We start from the raw sequence: 18,553 nt of genomic DNA on the forward strand, positions 1-18,553 counted from the left end.
ATATTGTCAAAGAGCACAATATGCAAAAATGCCTACCCTTTTTTAATGAGGCAGTATTCATCAAATGATACATAACCAATGCAAATAATTGCCAAAGACCAGATTACCCTCAAGTAAGGATGTTGTGCGGCTGTTCTGTATGGGAAGCATATGAGTAATCAGGATCATTGCTAGTAGCATCTTATTATGCAAACTGCTACAAGTTAATTGGTTAATAAATATCAAATGTTCAAGATAAGTTGGGGGAGAAAGAAAAGTGTGTCCTAGTTGAAACAATATCTTCTTTAATAAAATAATAAACGACATCAGGAAAAAAAGAACAACAGAACACTCAAAGACACCATACAGAAAAAGAATACTGAAATTAGCTGGGTTTATTATTATCAAACAATTTAAAAAACGATAACCTAGAAAAAGTGACATTTTAAAAGTCATATTTTAGAATTAAGTTACACTTCCTTTATAAATCAGAACAATTTCTCCAAATAATATTAATTTTCATAATACAGAAATTAATTTATTTCTTTTAAAGACCAGTACTGGCAAAGCAGAAGGCACATAATTCCACATTACATATCCTCTTTTAAAAATCTCAAGAAATTTCCTACCAAAAGGAATTTTTTCCTAAGAAAATTCTGATCTCTGTGTACAATTATAGAGCATATAAAATATGCAGAGCTGGAATTATTTCATATTTCCTGAGTAGCTCCAGGAACAAAACAAACATGGTCTCTTCCTAATAAGTTATTCAATGTAAACAAAAAACATCAATATCTTATACAATAAATATATAAGTGTAAGGCACTCTCCTCTTTCTCTGGTAAGACTTCTTAAGAAATAATAAATAGCTATCAGGTTAATGTAATCTCATTTGACTACTATTCCACAGTACTTCAGATTCATTAAGTTTATTCTGCTGAGTTTATATTATTCAAGTAATAATAACAATTCACATTCATGTAATCATTTATAGTTTATAATGTGCTTCTCTTCAAAATAACCTTAAATTGAGTAGGTGTACATTTTTAAAACCTTTGGAGAAAATATAGAGCAAACTTCATTTACATTCAGAAAAAAAATAGATAAAAGAGCCACTAATGATGCTACTCTAGTAAAATCTTCATTCAAAGCCTATAGCATCAATGTAAGGGGGAAAGGGTCTATGAATGGTAGGCAGGTCCATGCCACAATAGGAATACCCCAGATGAGTCATCCAAAAACTATATACCAAATAAGATAGGCATAAATTTTTTTAAGCCTTAGAATCAATATTGTGAATTGGTTCTGAGGCAGAAGAGCAGTAAGAGCTAGGCAACAGGGATTAAGTGACTTATCTATGGCCACACAGCTAGGCAGTGTCTGAGGCCAAATTTGAACCTAGGACCTCCTGTCTCAAGGCCTGGCTTTCACTCCGCTAAGCCTTCTAGCTGCCCTTTGGGCACAATTTTTGAAAACGATAATTTCGACTAAGTAAAGTTTGATCCTTAATTCCTCATTTCAAAGGTAAAATGGAAGACATGAGTCCATTTGGAGGAAAGTGAGATCACTATCTCCATTTTTAGTCATGATAATGGAGAAAAGTCTAGCTGGTTTCATAGATTCTGATTTAAAGGTAAATTCAAACTAAAAAAAATGCAAGTACCCCTGTTTTTGGATATCATCTTTCTCCTCAATTCTGAAACACTGATGGGCCACATTCAAATCTGAGAACCACATGATTCTCTCATCCTTATCCCAAAACTTCCAAAGGTTCACCAGCTAACTAAAAGACTTCCTGAGAGTAGTACAATAATGTTTTCCAACAAATCCAAATGCTTACATGGGCTTCGTCCCCACTTGAAGAATCAATCAATTCCTAAAAATCAGTTCAGAAAAGTATGGTGTATCCAAGAATCTGGAAGAAATGTATATAGCCAGGTATATTCTAGGGCCACCCACTCACACCCAGAGAATTCATCTAACCAATTCATGCCACAATTCCATTACCTAGAGCCAAGGCTGTTATACTGAGGTTACAAGACATTCTGATAACTATAATATGATCATCTACAGCAACCAGAAACAGATTGTTATTTAATAACAAACTGCATTTAGTCCCCTAATCAGAGGACATAAAAGAGCCCTTGAAGTTGGTTTTAAAAGATAAGAGGTGATAATGAGCAGCTTTTCCTTCTGGCAGAGTATAATTCAATATAAAAAACAATACAAATGTTACAAGGCTTTTCTTTTTCTTCTTTCTCAATGAGGAGGAGGGGAAAGGGAGAGAAGGCAAATTTTTGTTGATTGAAAAAATTTTAAATAAAAAATACAAAAACCTTTAGCCACATTTTAATCCCATGATAGAATATATTCTTGTTACAGGGTCACTGCCCAGTTGGTGTGATGGCTGCTCCTGATAGAAAAGGGAGTCCAAGCCAGAATCTGGATTATGGTGATGCAGAGAGGAAGCAGGCAAATTAAGATGAACATTGCATCATGAAGACCTGTTAATAAACTAGAGAAAGAATGGAAAACATAGTTAGTTTTCTACTTTAGTGTTTTTCTGTAGATCAGTGTGAGTTTTTTTTTTATGTGTGGTTTTTTTTTTTTGGCAAATTGTAAAATCATAGGTTGTTAAAGATAGAAGAAAGCTTAGAGATAAACTGGTTCAATCCCTTTATTGTACTGAGGAGAAAGCTGAGTCTTAAGAGATTGACTTTTCCTAAATTTATATTGTCAGTTTGTGGCAAAACTGGAACTTGAACCAAGATCTAACTTCCAGCTTTTTCCAAAATACTATGCTTAACTCTTCATCAGTTGAATTGATTTAGAGGTAAACATGGAGAAATTTAACAATGTTTTATATCATTAACATGTATAACAATTTCATACATGTGATTATGATCAAGAAGAGTTTAAAGTTGCTTTTCTAAACTTAGTTTCCTAAAACATAGTTCTAATTGGAGGAAAATAGAGAAAGTCATAATAAGTTCCCTAAGTTCTGGGAGACATAAGACATTATCACCTTTAGAAGCTCACTGCTTCTAACTATCAAAACACCAGGTCTCCTGGACATAGCATTATCACTTGCCATGAAGATCAGGCAGGTGAGTTGTTCAAAGACTTTGAGGGGCCTTGGTCTAGGGAAGACCTTAAACCTTTTATCAATCAATCACCTGCATCAGAAGACTTCTTCCTATCAAATAGTACCCTGGCTGGGCTCATTCCCCAATAGTAAGTGTACTCATTGAGAAAGGATGGAGAAAAACAGAAAATTAGTAGATAATGTCCAATGAGATCTAGATTGGGTGATAAATTTATATATCATGAACCCCAAAGGAGGTTACTCTCCTCATCTCATTAATACTGGACCCTAACTGCCAAGAAATAAATACCCCATTCCCAATCCTAGCTGCCTGCTCCCTTAATGTCACCTATGTCAACTTGACCATGCAGATGTTCCCTTTAGATCTGCCTGCTCTTCTACAGTATTCTCTGGAACTCTTGACTATAATTAACAACCCCCCTTTCATTTTAGATCTCCTTCTTTCTTGTTCCTTCTATTTTCTGGCTCTCATAGAAACCTAATGCTCTCTTCCCTACCTTCTACACCCTGGTCAAAACATTATATCCCTGGTCAGCCTTTCTAGTACTGGTTACACCTATTCTCATATCCTTGGATTAATGAGAATCTGTGGAAGAGAGGGAATATTCCTTGCTCCATACTGCCACTCCCAGACACTCCATCTAATTGATATCATTCAGCAACTTTTGCTCCTTTGAGGCTGATGAGATATAAATTTATCACCCAATCTAGATCCTGTTGGACATTATCTACCAATCTCCTGGTTTTTCTCCATCCTTTCTCAATGAGCTCAATCTCAGTCTTTAACTGTTGCCCGCATACTAGGAGATTTTGACATAATGTTGATATTTCTTTAAATTTCTTAACTTCTCAATTCTTCAATCTACTCTACTTCTCATGATTTATTCCTCTACTCAATACCCTAACACCATCTCCCATGATTTTCTCTTTTATTCCAAACTCTGATATAGAGATGCCTATTCAAGGCCAACTCCCAACATATACTTAAAAAAAAAAATCCTCTTCTTTAAAGAAAAAACTTATTGATCACATGGATTAATGGGGATACGATCAGGGACGTAGACTCTAAACAATAACCCTAGTGCAAATATCAATAATATGAAAATGGGTCTTGATCAATGATACATGTAAAACCCAGTGGAATTGCATGTCAGCTACAGGAGGGGGGGAAGGGGAGTGAAAGAACATGAATCTTGTAACCATGGAGAAATATTCTAAATTAATTAATTAAACAAACATTTCCAGATTTTACAAAAAAATCTTCATCTTCAGTCTTAGAATCAATTCGAAGGCAGAAGAAAGGTAAGGTCTAGACTTGCCCAGGATACACAACTAAGAAGTGTTTGAGGCCATATTTGAACCCAGGATCTTCCATCTCTAAACCTGGCTCTATCCACTGAGCCATGTAACTGCCCCCCGCCCCAAGATGTATTTTTGTACCTTCCTGCCTTTCAGAGCAGACTGTTTCCACTATAATTCCTTCTTTTTTTCTCTCTGTTTATGGCCTGCTGCCTTTAAACAAATCCACACCTTCCCCATTCTTGGAAATCCCTTTCTAGATTCTACTTACTTGCTTATTGATCATCTAATATTTTTCCTCCCCTAATCAACTAAATGTCTTGAAAAAGCAGTCTATACTTGGTGCCTTCACTTCTTTTTCTTGATCTTCTCTAAGTCCTCCATAACATGGCTTCCAATCTCATCTGAAATGAAACTTCTCTCTCCAAAGTTACCAGTAAAATTTTAATCACCAAAGCTAGTGGTCACTTTTTTTAAACTAAGTTTTTAAATTTTATTTTTATTGTCATGCAAAACACACTTCCATATGATCACTTTCATGTGAACAAACTTATATATAACCAAAACCTCAAAATAAAATCATAAATACACTGATGTGAAAGATGACTCCAACAGTTTTTTTCTCTAAAGGTGGATAGCATTCCCTGTCATAAGACTTTCAGGATTGTCCCAGGTTGCTGCATCCCTGTGAGTAGTTGAGTTTTCACAGATAATCATCGTACATAATTGCTGTTGTTGTGTAGAATGTTCTCCTAGTTCTGCTTGTTTTGCTCTGTATCAGTTCCTGTATATCTTTCCAGCTTTTTCTGAAATCATCCTGCTTATCATTTCTTATAGCACAATTCCCATTCCCAACATGTACCACAATTAGTTCAGTCATTCATCAATTCAGGGACATCTCTTCAATTTCCAATAATATTTGGTACTATTGATCATTTTTTCCCCTAAAAACTGCCTTCTTGATATTTTTTCTTGACAATGCTCTCTCTTGGTTCTCCTCTTACTTGTCTAACTACTCCTCAGTCTCTTTTACTGGATCTTCATACATGTCACACCCATTAACTATAACTGTAGGTACATCCCAAGACCGTCCTGAGTCCTCTTATCTTTTTGTTCTATACTCTCACTTGGTAATGTCATTAACTCCCAGACCTATATGTCTATAATTCTAGTTTCTCTTCTGAGATCTGATTAGTTCCTCATCACCAACTTCCTGTTGAGATATTTATATTCTCTGTCTCAAGCATGTCAAATTCAAAATGTTGCAAACAGAACTCCTTATCTTTTCCTCTAAACTCACCCCTCATCCAAAATTCAGTGCTGTTAAAGTCATCACTATCCTTTCACTCAGGTTTGCAACCACATCTTCTTAATCTCCCACCCATAGTTAATTAGTTGCCTAATATGATCATTTGTATTTTAACAATTATCTCAAATATTTGCTTTTCTTTGCTCACACAGCTACCACTCTGAGCCTGGACTATTGCAACAGCCTCCTAATTGGTATTCCTACTTCAAGACTCTCCCTGCTACCATTCATCCTCAATATAGCTATAAAAAGTATTTTCCTAAAGTATGGGTCTGACCATTTCACATGTCCTCCTTGCGCCCCCAATCAATCCCAGGTGCCTCTTACTATTTATAGGACCAAATATAAACTTCTCTGTTTGGTATTTAACGTTCTTCCCAACCTGGTCCTTCCTTATTTACTTTCTAATTTTCTTTCACATCATTCCTTTCCACACAGGCTATCCAAACTAGTCTGATTGCTGTTCCTCATTCACCATGCTCCATCTCGTTACTCTATGTCTTTGAACCAGCTATCTCTTGTAGAGGAAAAGATAGAAAGTAAAACTTGAATCCGCTAATGTTGCTACTTCTCAGCAACTGAAAAGTTTGGAAGTAAAACATTTAAGCTAAAAGGCTAAGATGATCTCAGAAGTTCTTGTATCTATATGAGGTTGATGGATTTCCTTTTTTTTTATTTTATTTTTATGGATAGCTTTAGTTGTCATATTAATTTTATTCTGACGACATCTTTCTCTGCTTCTATCACCTAAAAGGCCATATTTTAAACAAGATTTTAAAAGATTAAAAAAGCAATTCAATAACAACCAACACATATATCAACCACATCTAATAGGATGTTCAAAATATTTCATATCCACAATCCTGATCTCTACAAAGATGAGAGGGATGAGTATTTTCTCAACTATTCCCAGGGGCCAAGCTTAGCCATTATAGATGTAAAATCCCTTCCTCTTCCAGAGGCCAAGGAAAGAATATGAAGTTCTTATTAGGGTAGGAAGAGTGATAAGAGTTCTATCTTCACCCTTACCTGCCAAAGAAAAGAGAGTTTAACTTTGAAGACAGTGAAGAATAAAGGCAGTTTGGCCACAGTAACACCCTAGCTGAGGTCCCTAATATTGAACTTTTTCAAGTGGTAGACTGATCTGCAGGCAAAGCTGTCAAGCTTCTTTCAGGGAGATAAGTAGAGCCTTAAGAGCCAGAGGCACTGCTATGAATAAAGAAGGAGAGGCCAAATGCTGATAGTGTCCAAGATCCATTCTTTAATTTGTTTTCTTCTAGTACCCAGCTATTACACATTCCAATTGAGAATAAAGTAAAGTGGTGAGAAAATCCTTTTTGGTTCAGGCTGAGTGGTCAGTATATAAATCTCTTTAATTTAATTTATTTAAGTTTTTATTTAATTTATTATTAACTATATTATTAATTATATATTAATTAATTTTATTTTAATTAATTTAAATTTTAATTTATATTTAATATTAATTTAATATTAAATATATTATTAATTAATAAATAATATAATATGTTTTATGTAATATATAATATAATAAATTAATTATAAATTAATTTAATTTAATATTAAATATATTATTAATAATACATTATTAACTTAAGTTAATTTAAGTTCCAAATGGATTGCCTGTTAATGTATCTGAAATTGTATTAAAACCAGAGAGCCTATAGATTCTGAGCTAAGTCTACTTAGTTGAATGTACAGGGGGAGAGTAAAAAGACAGGGCAATCTAAAAGAAAGGAGGCCTAAATTATTGAGAGTTTATAAAATCACTGTGAATTCTGCTAGTACAAACATAGGATTCTGAATCACACATTTAGTTTACCTGAGAAAGAAAATTCCCAGGAGTCATTCTTAGTAAACACAAATTGCAGAAGCCACTCAGGCCCAATGCCAATAATGATCTGCATAGAATTTTTAATCAGAGCAGGGTAAATCAATTTTTCCAGTCTGGGTAAGCCATGCTCCTGCTTAAGTAGCCTCATAGTCTCTGGGCTCCCCACATTTGTGCTGGACTTAATGTGGACACCTGAGTGGCCTTAGTTCTTCTGCAGTCCAGAATGCCTGAACATGAGCAATCCACCAGCCTCATCCTTCCCAGAAGCAGTGTGAAGTACCCCACACCTAGCTGAGTGCTCCCTTTTTAAGTAATTAATTTTAAAAAGCAAAAAGTTATCTAAGATAAAAATGCTATGGGTAGGAAAAGAATAAAAGTAAATATGAAAGGACGATATGGAAGATTAAAGTAAGATAAAATGCTTTTTATGTAGAATTACTGATATTGTTATATTAATATAAAGTGAATTGGCATCTACTGGATATAGCAAAGGTTCTTCATGAATTCACTGAGATGACAGAAATATGATAGAATAAAAAATGAATAATTCAGCCAATTGAGAAAACTCTTGTCTGGACTGGTATAAAGGTGAAAAGCAGAATACTATTTCAGCTGCAAAGAGAAAGTAATTCATGAAATTAGATTTTCACACTACTTTTGGAGAAGACTCTGACCCAGTTATCCCATAATTAGGAATATATTTGTTTTTTTTAAACTTTTTTTTTAACCCTTACCTTCTGTATTAGAATCAATATTAAGTATCAGTTCCAAGGCAGAAGAGCAGTAAGGGCTAGGTGATTGGGGTTAAGTGACTTGCCCAGGATCATAAAGCTGGGAAGTATTTGAGGCCATATTTGAACCCAGAGCATATCATCTCTAGGCCTGGTTCTTTATCTACTGAGCCATTTAGCTGCTCCTAGAAATATATTCTAAAGGCATAGACTATTGAAATTCTTTCACTTTCTTCCTCTGTCTGAAGCCACTACTAACATTATTCAGCCTGAATTGTATGTATAGTATTCAAAGGTAATAATGGTAATTGTTAATTACAAATGGTAATTAAAAAAAAAACTTCATTTCCTCTGGATATGGCTTTCACGGTTTATTATGGTTCTTTAATCTGTCACTCTAACAAAAAGGTCTTGGCATAATCAGGGAACTAATTATTTCTCAACTCTAAGCTGGTCCCATAGCTTCTACCACTTTATAGGCCCTACAAGGCCCTGTTGATGTCTGAGGTGATGACAGATAGCAAGATAAATAGACACACATGCAGATATATAGAAAGAAGAGGAAAGACAGACAAACTCAGAGAGAGAGAGATGAGGGTCAGTCTGAAGGCTCTGACCTAGAGTGGCACTAACACTCCAATTCTGATCTTTAACTTAGAATCTTAAATTCAGCCCATATCAAACCTAACATTGGACCACAGAAAGGAATGGATTCAGTGACTTCAGAATAGTTATCAGTACTAGGGAAATCAGTGACTGAGGGCACCCAGGCATAAATTTTACATGCCCTCTCTGTAGGCTTTGCTATAGTTGCTCATGCCAATGGCATGAGTCTACTTTTATCCTTATCTGTTCCCATAAGTAGAGTATATGAATGTACCAATTATAGGATATCTACAAAAGCTAAATGTGCCCAAAAGTTAATGGAAGCCAAAATTCCACAGCATTCCACATCATTAAAATGATGTCTCAAGTCCACAAGTGAAAAGAAATGTTCTTCTCAAAGAGAAAATTATAAAGCTGTGGTCATCAGCTACAAATCACACAATTACTACAATATATGTTCAGGAAAAAAAAAAGGTTATGATTTCTGCTTGAGGCATCTCTATGCATTGTCCAAGTATTTAATTGTCATTCTCTGTGTATTAGCAGATTCCAGTTAACAGGAATACTCAGAAATCAGACTCTAGCTGCCAATGGTTCCTCTCAGTGAGCTTTTTAATCTCTAAGAATAGGTTTGTCTTTTCCTCTTTTTTTCCATGGTAACAGAACATTGGAACACCTGTGACAATTTGCAGCGGAAAAGGCCTGTCTGGGCCCAAGGACAGCAATGCAAAAGGAGAATGAATCATTAGATCTGAATTCAAGAACATGAAATGGGTGGGAACTCAAGTGAATAGGGCAATTTGATAGTTACCATTTTGTCATATAAGATTCTACCTTTTTCAGACTCATGTTATTATTTCTTAAGTCACCAATCAATTTCAATAACTTCAGGCTCTCCATAGAAAAGGTATTTTTCTACTACTTTAATAAATTACTTGATGCAATAAAAGTTCCCTTTCCTTTCAGGGGACTCCTCTATTTTCATTTCATCTCTTATTTGATGGGGAGAGCTTCATAGTTTCAAAAAGTTATTTTCACTTCTCTTTTTACTTTCCTCCTGCTAGTATGGAAAAGCCTGCATTAACCCATTTTCTCTTTAGTTTTCAGAATGCCTACCTCTTGATTATGTTGTAATACTCTAAATCTCCCTCCAAACCATATCTGTCTAATCCTTAGGTAGAAATGCATTCCTTAATCCTGCTTAGCCTTACTATTTTACATTATCTCCCTAATCGTCAAAAGATCTTTTTCCCTCATTTTTTTTCATGATGCTCTATTTTTCATAGAATCTACCTTCATGCAGCAATATTCTAAGTCACTCTTGTCCAGATAATGTTTCTCATCATGCTTCTGCTTCGTTAGTTATAGCACTTACAGATTTAGCCCTGGAACATAATGTTTATACACATTTTGACTGACTCTCTCTTCCTATTAAAACCCTAATAACTATCCTAGTTCATTATTCTGGAGAATGTTTGAAAACATGTCATGCGTTTCTCAAGGCCAAGTAAAACTTCACTCTTTCCCAGAATTATTCACTGTATTCCTCATTTCTCTAATAAGTTTTCAGCAACCACCACCACCACCCTCCATGGCTAAAGAAGTAGCTTCCCAGTAATCTTCATGGTTTTCAATGCAGAAACAGGTATCTGTGTGAAAAAAAGTGATATTCCTGTCATAGTGGCCTCTTTTTCCCACCAGAGAATTCTGTTCAGGGCCTTCATTTTGGAAGCAATTCTTAGTATGGCCATGTTTTAATCACTTCTCAGCTATGCTTCTGACTCTTAAGAACTTTGCCACCATACCCCTCTACTGGTGACATGAGCATATCCTTCTTCCCTTCCACTTATTATAATGAAAGCTCTTAGAGGGTTGAACTTTTTTCTGTTTTAATTTGTATCCCAAGTACTTAGCTCAGTGCCTGGAATATAACGGTAAGCTCTTTTAAAAAAAAACAACTAGTACCTTCCGTCTAAGTATTGTGAGGATAATTTTAGGATTGTGACCGAATCTATTCTAAGACAAAAGAAAGACAAGTGGTAAGCAACTGGGGAGTTAGGTAACTTGCCTGGGGTCACTAGACTAGAAAGTGTCTAGGGATAGATTTGAACCAATTCCTCCCAACTTCACACTTTGTGCTCTATCCACTGTGCTACCCAGCTGCCCTCACAAAGCAAGTTCTTAATAAATGCTTGTTAACCAGCAATATCATAAAAATAATCAATTATGAGACTTAGCTACTCCGATCAAGACAATGATCCAAGACAGTTCCAAGGACTTGAGATGAAAATTCCATCCACCTCCAGAGAGAGAACCGATGAATTCTGAATGCAGATTGAAGCATACTATTTTTATTTTCTTTATTTTTCTTGTTTTATTTTTATTTGTTTTCAGTTGCAACATGATTAATATGAAAATGTTTTATATGACCTCATGTATAATTAATATAAAATTGCTTGCCTTCTTAAGGAGGGAATAAGTGGGAGGAAAGAAGAGAATTTGCAACTCAATATTTTAAAAAATGAAAGTTAAAGATTCTTTTACATGTAATTGAGAAATATATAATGAAATAAATTAAAATTTTTTAAATAAATAAATACTCATTACTTATTTACCAACCAACCTAAAGCAGTATATATTGTTAAGATATAGTTCCTATCAATACTCTTATTGCTCATTTGCTTTTCTTTGTAATAAAAAAAGGATTTAATGAAGTTCAGGGAGGAAAGAAGAAGAGGATATGGCAACAAGAGTTAAAATGAATGAATGAATAAGTAAAAAATCAATGAGTTACCACTATAATGAATACCCATGTGGTGACTGCAATTATTGTTTAGTCTTATCAGTCTCATGTCTGTCTCTTCATGACTCCATTTAGGGTTTTCTGGACAAAGATACTGGGCTGGGTGATTAGCCCAGGGTCACACAACTAGTAATCATCTGAGGCTAAATTTGAACTCAGAAATACGACTCCAGAACTGGCACTCTATCCACCTGTGTCACTTAGCTGCCCAACCTGAGCCAGAGAAAAGATGAAAAGAATTCACTTATTCTAACTCAGGAATATAGATTGGGAACAACAATTAAAAAAAGGCAGAGCAAGGAAAAAGAATTCTACAATTCTCTCTCTGATCCTTTGTTCTCCAATTAAGTCTCACCATGGAGACAGGTGAAAATTTCCAAGGCATTCATACAGTGTAGTGTTCTTATTCTAAGGGAACTGCGAATTTTTTTTTAATTGCTAACTGCATTTCAGTGCAATTGTTTTCCTTTGTAATCCCATGTATTTTATTTTATTCATTTTAAAACATGAGAAGGGACTTCAGAGGCCTCATGAGACTGCCAAGGAGTCAAGAACAGAAAAATGGTTAATAAGCCCCATTCGAAGGCAGCATTCAAGGTCTAGGAGAACCCTGATAATTCTCCAAAGCACCAGCCCCGAGGAGTAAAGGATGGGCTAGAATTTCAGATGTCTAAGTAAGAAGTTGGTGTGGTAGAGGAACAATGAACAAGGAATTCAGGGGGCAGAGAGAGTGGTAGAACTGAGGGCAGTCTGGGTGGCAATAAGAAGAGGATGGAGCTTTCCAAAGATGGCTGCAGAAATAAGGCCAGTAGCAGCAGTAGCAGCAGCACCAGCAGCAGCAACAGTGAGGCACAGGGGTTTCTGGGACACAGACCTGTGAGACCTTGAGCAGAAGAGGCTTTCTTAGTCGTGATGCAATGCAGAGCTCACTAAAATCCTTTCTTACCTCGGAACACAAGCTTTCTGAATATTTTTCCTTTCCCCATCAACTTATGAGTGTGTAGTACTCATTTGTGAAAAAGGAACAAAAAATTAGTCTGCAGCATGATTTCTCCTGTTATTTGCTTTCCTGTTCTGTTCTAATGAAATGTTTTGCTATTCAATTTCTGGGTCTTCGTTGGTCTACTATCCACTATCCAATTAGGTACTAGTGAGAGGCTCAAGCCATTATTTGTGCCTTGAAACTGCACTCAAGTAATACATGATTCCGGAGTTGAGTATGAAACTCATTCCACATGCATTTGTTCTATTTTTCTATTGCAAGACAAGGTTCCAATGTTCTCTCAAAGGTTAAGAATATGAAAAAATTAAGTGGAGCAAATAAAAACTACATAATTCAAAAATACAGTACAATAAATTACACAGCACAGGAATGAAATCCACTATAGCCAAGTATAGAACATGAGAGCTTTTTTCTTACTAGGTAACATGATCTTTACCACTGAATAAAACAGTGAATTACACCTTAATAAGAAACAGAAACCATTAAATAAACAGCAGAGTGTTCTCCAGTTATTATAAAGGCTGTTGCTGTAATAAATCTCTATGGAGATCTCTTGTTTTCAATGAACAGTTCTAAAACTGATTTTAATGATTAGCTACATAAAATTAAACACCAAGAACTCTTTCATTACACAAAGACTAAGCCTTGAGGTTATTTTCAATTATGTTGGATTATTTACCCTAGAGCATTTCCTTGGATAAAGTTCAATACAGTATTGTATACTTTGTCATTTGAAGATAAATCACTCTAAATTGTCCTTACAAGTATAATTTTGAAGAGCTTTGCTGTAAAACACTCAGACAAAAAGAAAAAGTACTACATGTGATTTTTGTTTGAGCAAATGCTTAAACAACAGATTAAGTTTTCACATAAGTTTATTCTCTAATGAAGGTACCCTATTTTATTTAAGTTGCATATGTACTAAATATACTCAAATATATTCAACAAATATTAATTTGTGATACTTAAAAAAATGTTGATCTTAATTTCTCCCCCCCTCCCATTCATATAGCAAGAAGCAATATCAATTGGGCCAGGATAAACATATGCACTGAGTTCTAGTATTCTATATTAAATATATTTCACATACCTAAAATGATATCGCTTCCTCAAATTACTGTAATGTTTAACATCTACATGACAAGTAGTTGCTAATCAGAAATGGTTTGTTGGCCAAAAGGACAACATACTAAGGGTTTTTCTATCTTTCATATGATTAAATAATAGTTTGTAGTCTTTCCATACAAAGGCATATAAAGCTAAATTTTTAATGTGATTTTTAGTAGGCTATAGATATGAAAACAAGTAGGCTATACATAACTGAAGTCATTCCACTAGGTCAGCAAACTATAGCCCATGGGCAAATTCAGTCCATTGTCTAGTTCTGAATAGCCTTGAGTTAAAAGAATGGTTTTTACATTATCTTAAAAAGAGCTCTGTTTTTGTATAGTTTGGTCAAGCCTCCCTACTCATGTTAAAGGAATACAGCTATTGTAGTTAAAAACAAAAATTTGTATATTTTGCTAACTAATTTTTACTATGGAGTATTTTAAAGGACTTTATGGAAATCATACTGGATCATTTTCAGAAACTATCTAAATAAAAGAGTTGTACAAAAATATTCATAGCTGTGCTCTCTGTAAGTGGCAAAAAAAAATTGGAAAATGAGGGGAATGGCTGAACAAATTGTGGTATGTGATGTTGATGGAATATTATTCTGCTGAAAGGAATGATGAACTGCTTGATTTCTATGTGAACTGTAGAGACCTTCATGAACTGATGTGGAGAGAAATGAGCAGAACCAGAACATTGTACACAGAGACTGAAACATTGTGGAATGATCAAATGTAACAGGCTTTGCTCCTAATAGCAATGCAATGATCCAGGACAAGTCCGAGGGAATTATGAGAAAGAATGCTTTCCATATCGAGGGAAAGAACTGTGGGAGTAGAAACGCAGAAGAAAATCATATGATTTATCACTCGTTTCTATGGGGCTATGATTTGGGGTTTTGTTTTTCTAAAAGATTACTCTATTACAAAAATAAATAATATGAAAATAGGTTTTGAACAATGATACATGTATAACCCAGTGGAATTGCTTGTCAGCTTTGGGAGTGGGGAGGCAAGAGGGGGCAAAAATAATGAATGATGTAACCATGGAAAAATAATAAACAAATGAATAAAAATGAGAAAATTTAAAAAAAGAAAGTACAAAAAAAGGAAACTATCTATCTAGATCATTTTAAACCAAATATTAAATTATCACCAGGTAAAAAATGACAGAACAATAAACTTTCAATTATGGCAAGGACCTAACCACTTCTCTCCCCAAAAAACCCCAAACTCGACAAAGGGCAAGAAGCAGGAAAAGCCACCTAAAATGAACCTTTAAAAATGGATTCAGCTAGTTGTTGTGCAGGATACCCTGATACCTTGTGGCAGCTGCTGAGGATGTCAGCAGAGCAGGGATAAGGAAAGGGGGGGGCAGAAAAGTGTACCATTTGCTAGCTTCCTATAGTAATCATTCTTGCTAACTACCTGCTAGCTGGGTTCAGTTGTTTCTACCTGCTTATGGAGTAACAAGCCTGTCAGTACTCTCTAAAATTCATTGTCTTAAGGAAAATCCTTGTCATCACATTCTTTTTGAAGATTTGTTAAACATATACTTGGCTGACTGTATCTCTAAAAATGGTTATATATCTTGAGACCAGTTCATTAATTTGTTAATATATCTCTTGAACCATCAATAGTCTTTAGTTTTTCTGCTTCCAAGGAAAGCTAACTAACCTAGTTCAGGCCTTTATCACTCCTCCCATGGATGACTATAGCAGCCTTCTAAATGATCTATCCCTTTTCCAATCCACCCTATACACAGCTGCCAATGTTCCTTTTTCTTTTTTAAAAACCCTTACCTTCTGTCTTATAATTGATACTAAATATCAGTTCTAAGGCAGAAAAGTGGTAAGGGCTAGGCAACAGGAGTTAAGTGACTTGCTCAGGGTCACATGGCTAGGAATTGTCTGAGGTCACATTTGAACCCAGGACCTCCAGGCTTTTTATCCCCAGGAAGTAAAGGGCTTTTATTTAAGAAACTGGATATATATAAGGGAAAATAAAACACAGAAAAGGAGGACATTTGGTAGAAGGAGCTACTGGAAGGAGACCATAACGCTGGAAACACTCTCAAGAGTCTTCAGCCCTAGCTCTCTATCCACTCAGCTGCCGAGTTGCCCCCAAACTGATGTCCCTAAAGCATAAATTTGACCATGTCATTGTCCAGTTCAAGAAGTTCCAGGTGCTCTCTCTTGCCCCTACCATTAAAAAAAAAAGCCAGCTTTTCAGAATCTGTCTCCAACAAACCTTTTCAGACTTGCTATACATTCTATTTCTTCATGCACTATTCTCACCTACTCACTTCTTGTACATGACATACCGATCTCCAAGACTGAGCAGGCAACATAAGGCAAAGGCACAAATATTTACTGTAAGTGGATTGCCTTCCCTCATCATCTCTACTTCATATAATGGCTTTCTTTAAGGTTCAGTTTGAGTGTCATCTCCTATAGGAAGCCTACGCTGATTCCCACTGCTACAATCCTTCCAGTGAAATTTCCTTGCATATACTTTGTATGTCGTGTGTTTACCCTTCTGGGTATGTGTTTGCCATCAAAAGAATGTAAATTATTTGAAGGTGAGAGCTAGCATTTTTTACCTTTATGTGGCTAGCACATAACTGCACAACAACTTGCCTTGTCCTTGGAATACAGCAGGTGCTTAATAAACACTTGTTAAATGACTGAACTCATGAAGGTGCTCTAATGCAGAGGCGGGATTTCATGACAATCCAGATTTGGAGGCACTATGACTCTCTCTCAATCAGCACTTGGGGCAATTAGTGTTCAGGATTCCTAACTTCCCCATGTAAAAGCAACTATCAAAACATTTTTTTCCTAGGGGCAGCTGGGTGGCTCAGTGGATAGAGGCCAGACCTAGAGACAGGAGGTCTTGGGTTCAAATATGGCATCAGACACTTCTCTGTCTGTGAGACTCTAGGCAAATCACTTCACCTCCATTGCTTAGCCTTTATTGCTCTTCTGCCTTGGAACTGATTCTTAGTATCAAGTAGAAGGTAAAGCATTCTCCCTATTGTTGTTTTAACATGGAGAAGTAAACCTTCTCCCACTACCCCTTCTCTCTCAACCACAAAACTGATGAATGACAATGGAGTCAGGAACACCAGCCCCCCATTCCTTCCCCAGACCTCATGAAAATCTCCTCTGTTTTGTTTTTATCTGGGCATTCTCTGTATTTAGCACAACGCTTGGTGTATTTGGGGGGAAGGGGAGGGGTTGGACTCATGATTTTATTGATGAAATGAACTCAGGTGGGGAAACTTCCCTCTACCAATGATGCCCCAGCAGGACTCTCCTACAGCTTACTGTTGAATCACCTGAGGCACTGAGAGGCGAAATGACTGTTTCAGGGTAACATAGCTAATACACATCAGAAATAAGACCTGAACTCAGGTCCTCCTCCCTGAGGTGGTTCTCATCCCTCTAAGCCTAGAATCACATTCAAATACACTTCATGTAGGATTTGGACCCAGATCATCCTGACGCTGAAATGGCTCTCTATCCACCAGGGGTCCCCAAACTTCCAGGGAGGGCCTCATGCGAACCCCCAGCACTTCCGGAAGGGGCACCTCTTTCATTGGTGGTCAGTGAGAGGAGCACTGTATGTAGCAGCGCTGCAAAGTGTGGCATTGCTCACATACAGGACTACTTCCAGCAACATAATCCTTTGTGTGGCACCTTATTCTGAGAGTAACTGAACAAGAACGAGGCGCTGCACAAAGGATTATGTGGCTGCACAATGGAAGACGTCAGCATCATGAGCGGCGATCTAGGAGAGGGGATTCCGCACTGTGTATACTGTTGCCCGGTATAGTGGTGGCGGGGATGGTCCTGTGCAAGGTGTGACAGGCCCATCCCAGCCAGCACTGCAGCCTCCGCTATCCCAGACAGCGGCATACAGATTTGTTCATAGTTTTTTTTACAGTCTGGCCCTCCAGGGCTCTGAGGGACAGTGAACTGGCCCCCGTATAAAAAGTTTGGGGACCCCTGCACTAAGCCTACCTCCTATAAATGTCTGTTGAATTGAAAACAAATACACACAACTTTCTCACTGTTTCATCATTCTGAGATTTTTGTTCTTTCCTTTACCTGGGATCAACCTGGAAGGCCGTCTTATTTAGCTGCTCATATCCAAACTTGTTTAACACAGTGACTATAACCATTGGTGCTAAGGACTGAGCAGGTTTGGTAAATAAAGCATTGGTTCCAAAAACCATCGAAGAAAGGGGTGATCTGTAATGGATAAGAGCAGAATAAATCTACTTTGTAATCTACCAGTGCAGATATCTCTTCACTCATGTGTGTGACCTGAAATGGAAGCACTCTTTAAAACAGAAATAGAAACAGAAAAACCAACCCAAAGGATGATTATTTTATATATTCCCCTTAAGTGCTCAAAATGAATTGACTCTTAAGTAGATTCCTTATAGTAATAACAAAAATATGTCTGAGGGGCAGCTAGGTGGCTCAGTGGATAGAGAGCCAGGCCTGGAATGGGAAGGTCCTGGGTTCAAATTTGACTTCAGATACCTCCTGGCTATGTGACCCTGAGCAAGTTACTTAATCTTAATTGCCTAGGCCTTACCACAATTCTGCCTTGGACCTGATACTTAGCATCAATTTCAAGAGAGACGGTAAGATTTTTTTTTTAATTTTGCATAAATCTGAGGTGTTCATAAAACTGATGGTAAAAAGTAAAGCATTACCAAATGGCCTTTTATTTTTATTTA

The 18,553-nt window shown here is 36.4% G+C and overlaps 1 protein-coding gene across 6 annotated transcripts in view; it reads right to left on the bottom strand.

Annotated features, from left to right (window-relative positions):
* Positions 1-355: 355 nt before the first annotated feature.
* Positions 356-18,553, bottom strand: part of LOC100026848 (transmembrane protein 180) — a 51,740-nt gene continuing 33,542 nt past the window's right edge. For 5 of the 6 annotated variants that reach the window (XM_007498244.3, XM_007498248.3, XM_007498245.3 and 2 more), the window contains 2 exons: positions 17,913-18,056; positions 356-2,494 (listed from right to left, as the gene is read on the bottom strand). In XM_007498244.3, coding sequence (XP_007498306.1) covers positions 2,356-2,494; positions 17,913-18,056 — 283 coding nt within the window. In that variant the 3' untranslated portion in view covers positions 356-2,355. The remainder of the gene's footprint in view (positions 2,495-17,912; positions 18,057-18,553) is intronic. The other variant, XM_056806536.1, reaches the window with a different exon arrangement.

The sequence above is a fragment of the Monodelphis domestica genome, chromosome 7 (assembly GCF_027887165.1).
Source record: "Monodelphis domestica isolate mMonDom1 chromosome 7, mMonDom1.pri, whole genome shotgun sequence".
NCBI lineage: Eukaryota > Metazoa > Chordata > Mammalia > Didelphimorphia > Didelphidae > Monodelphis > Monodelphis domestica.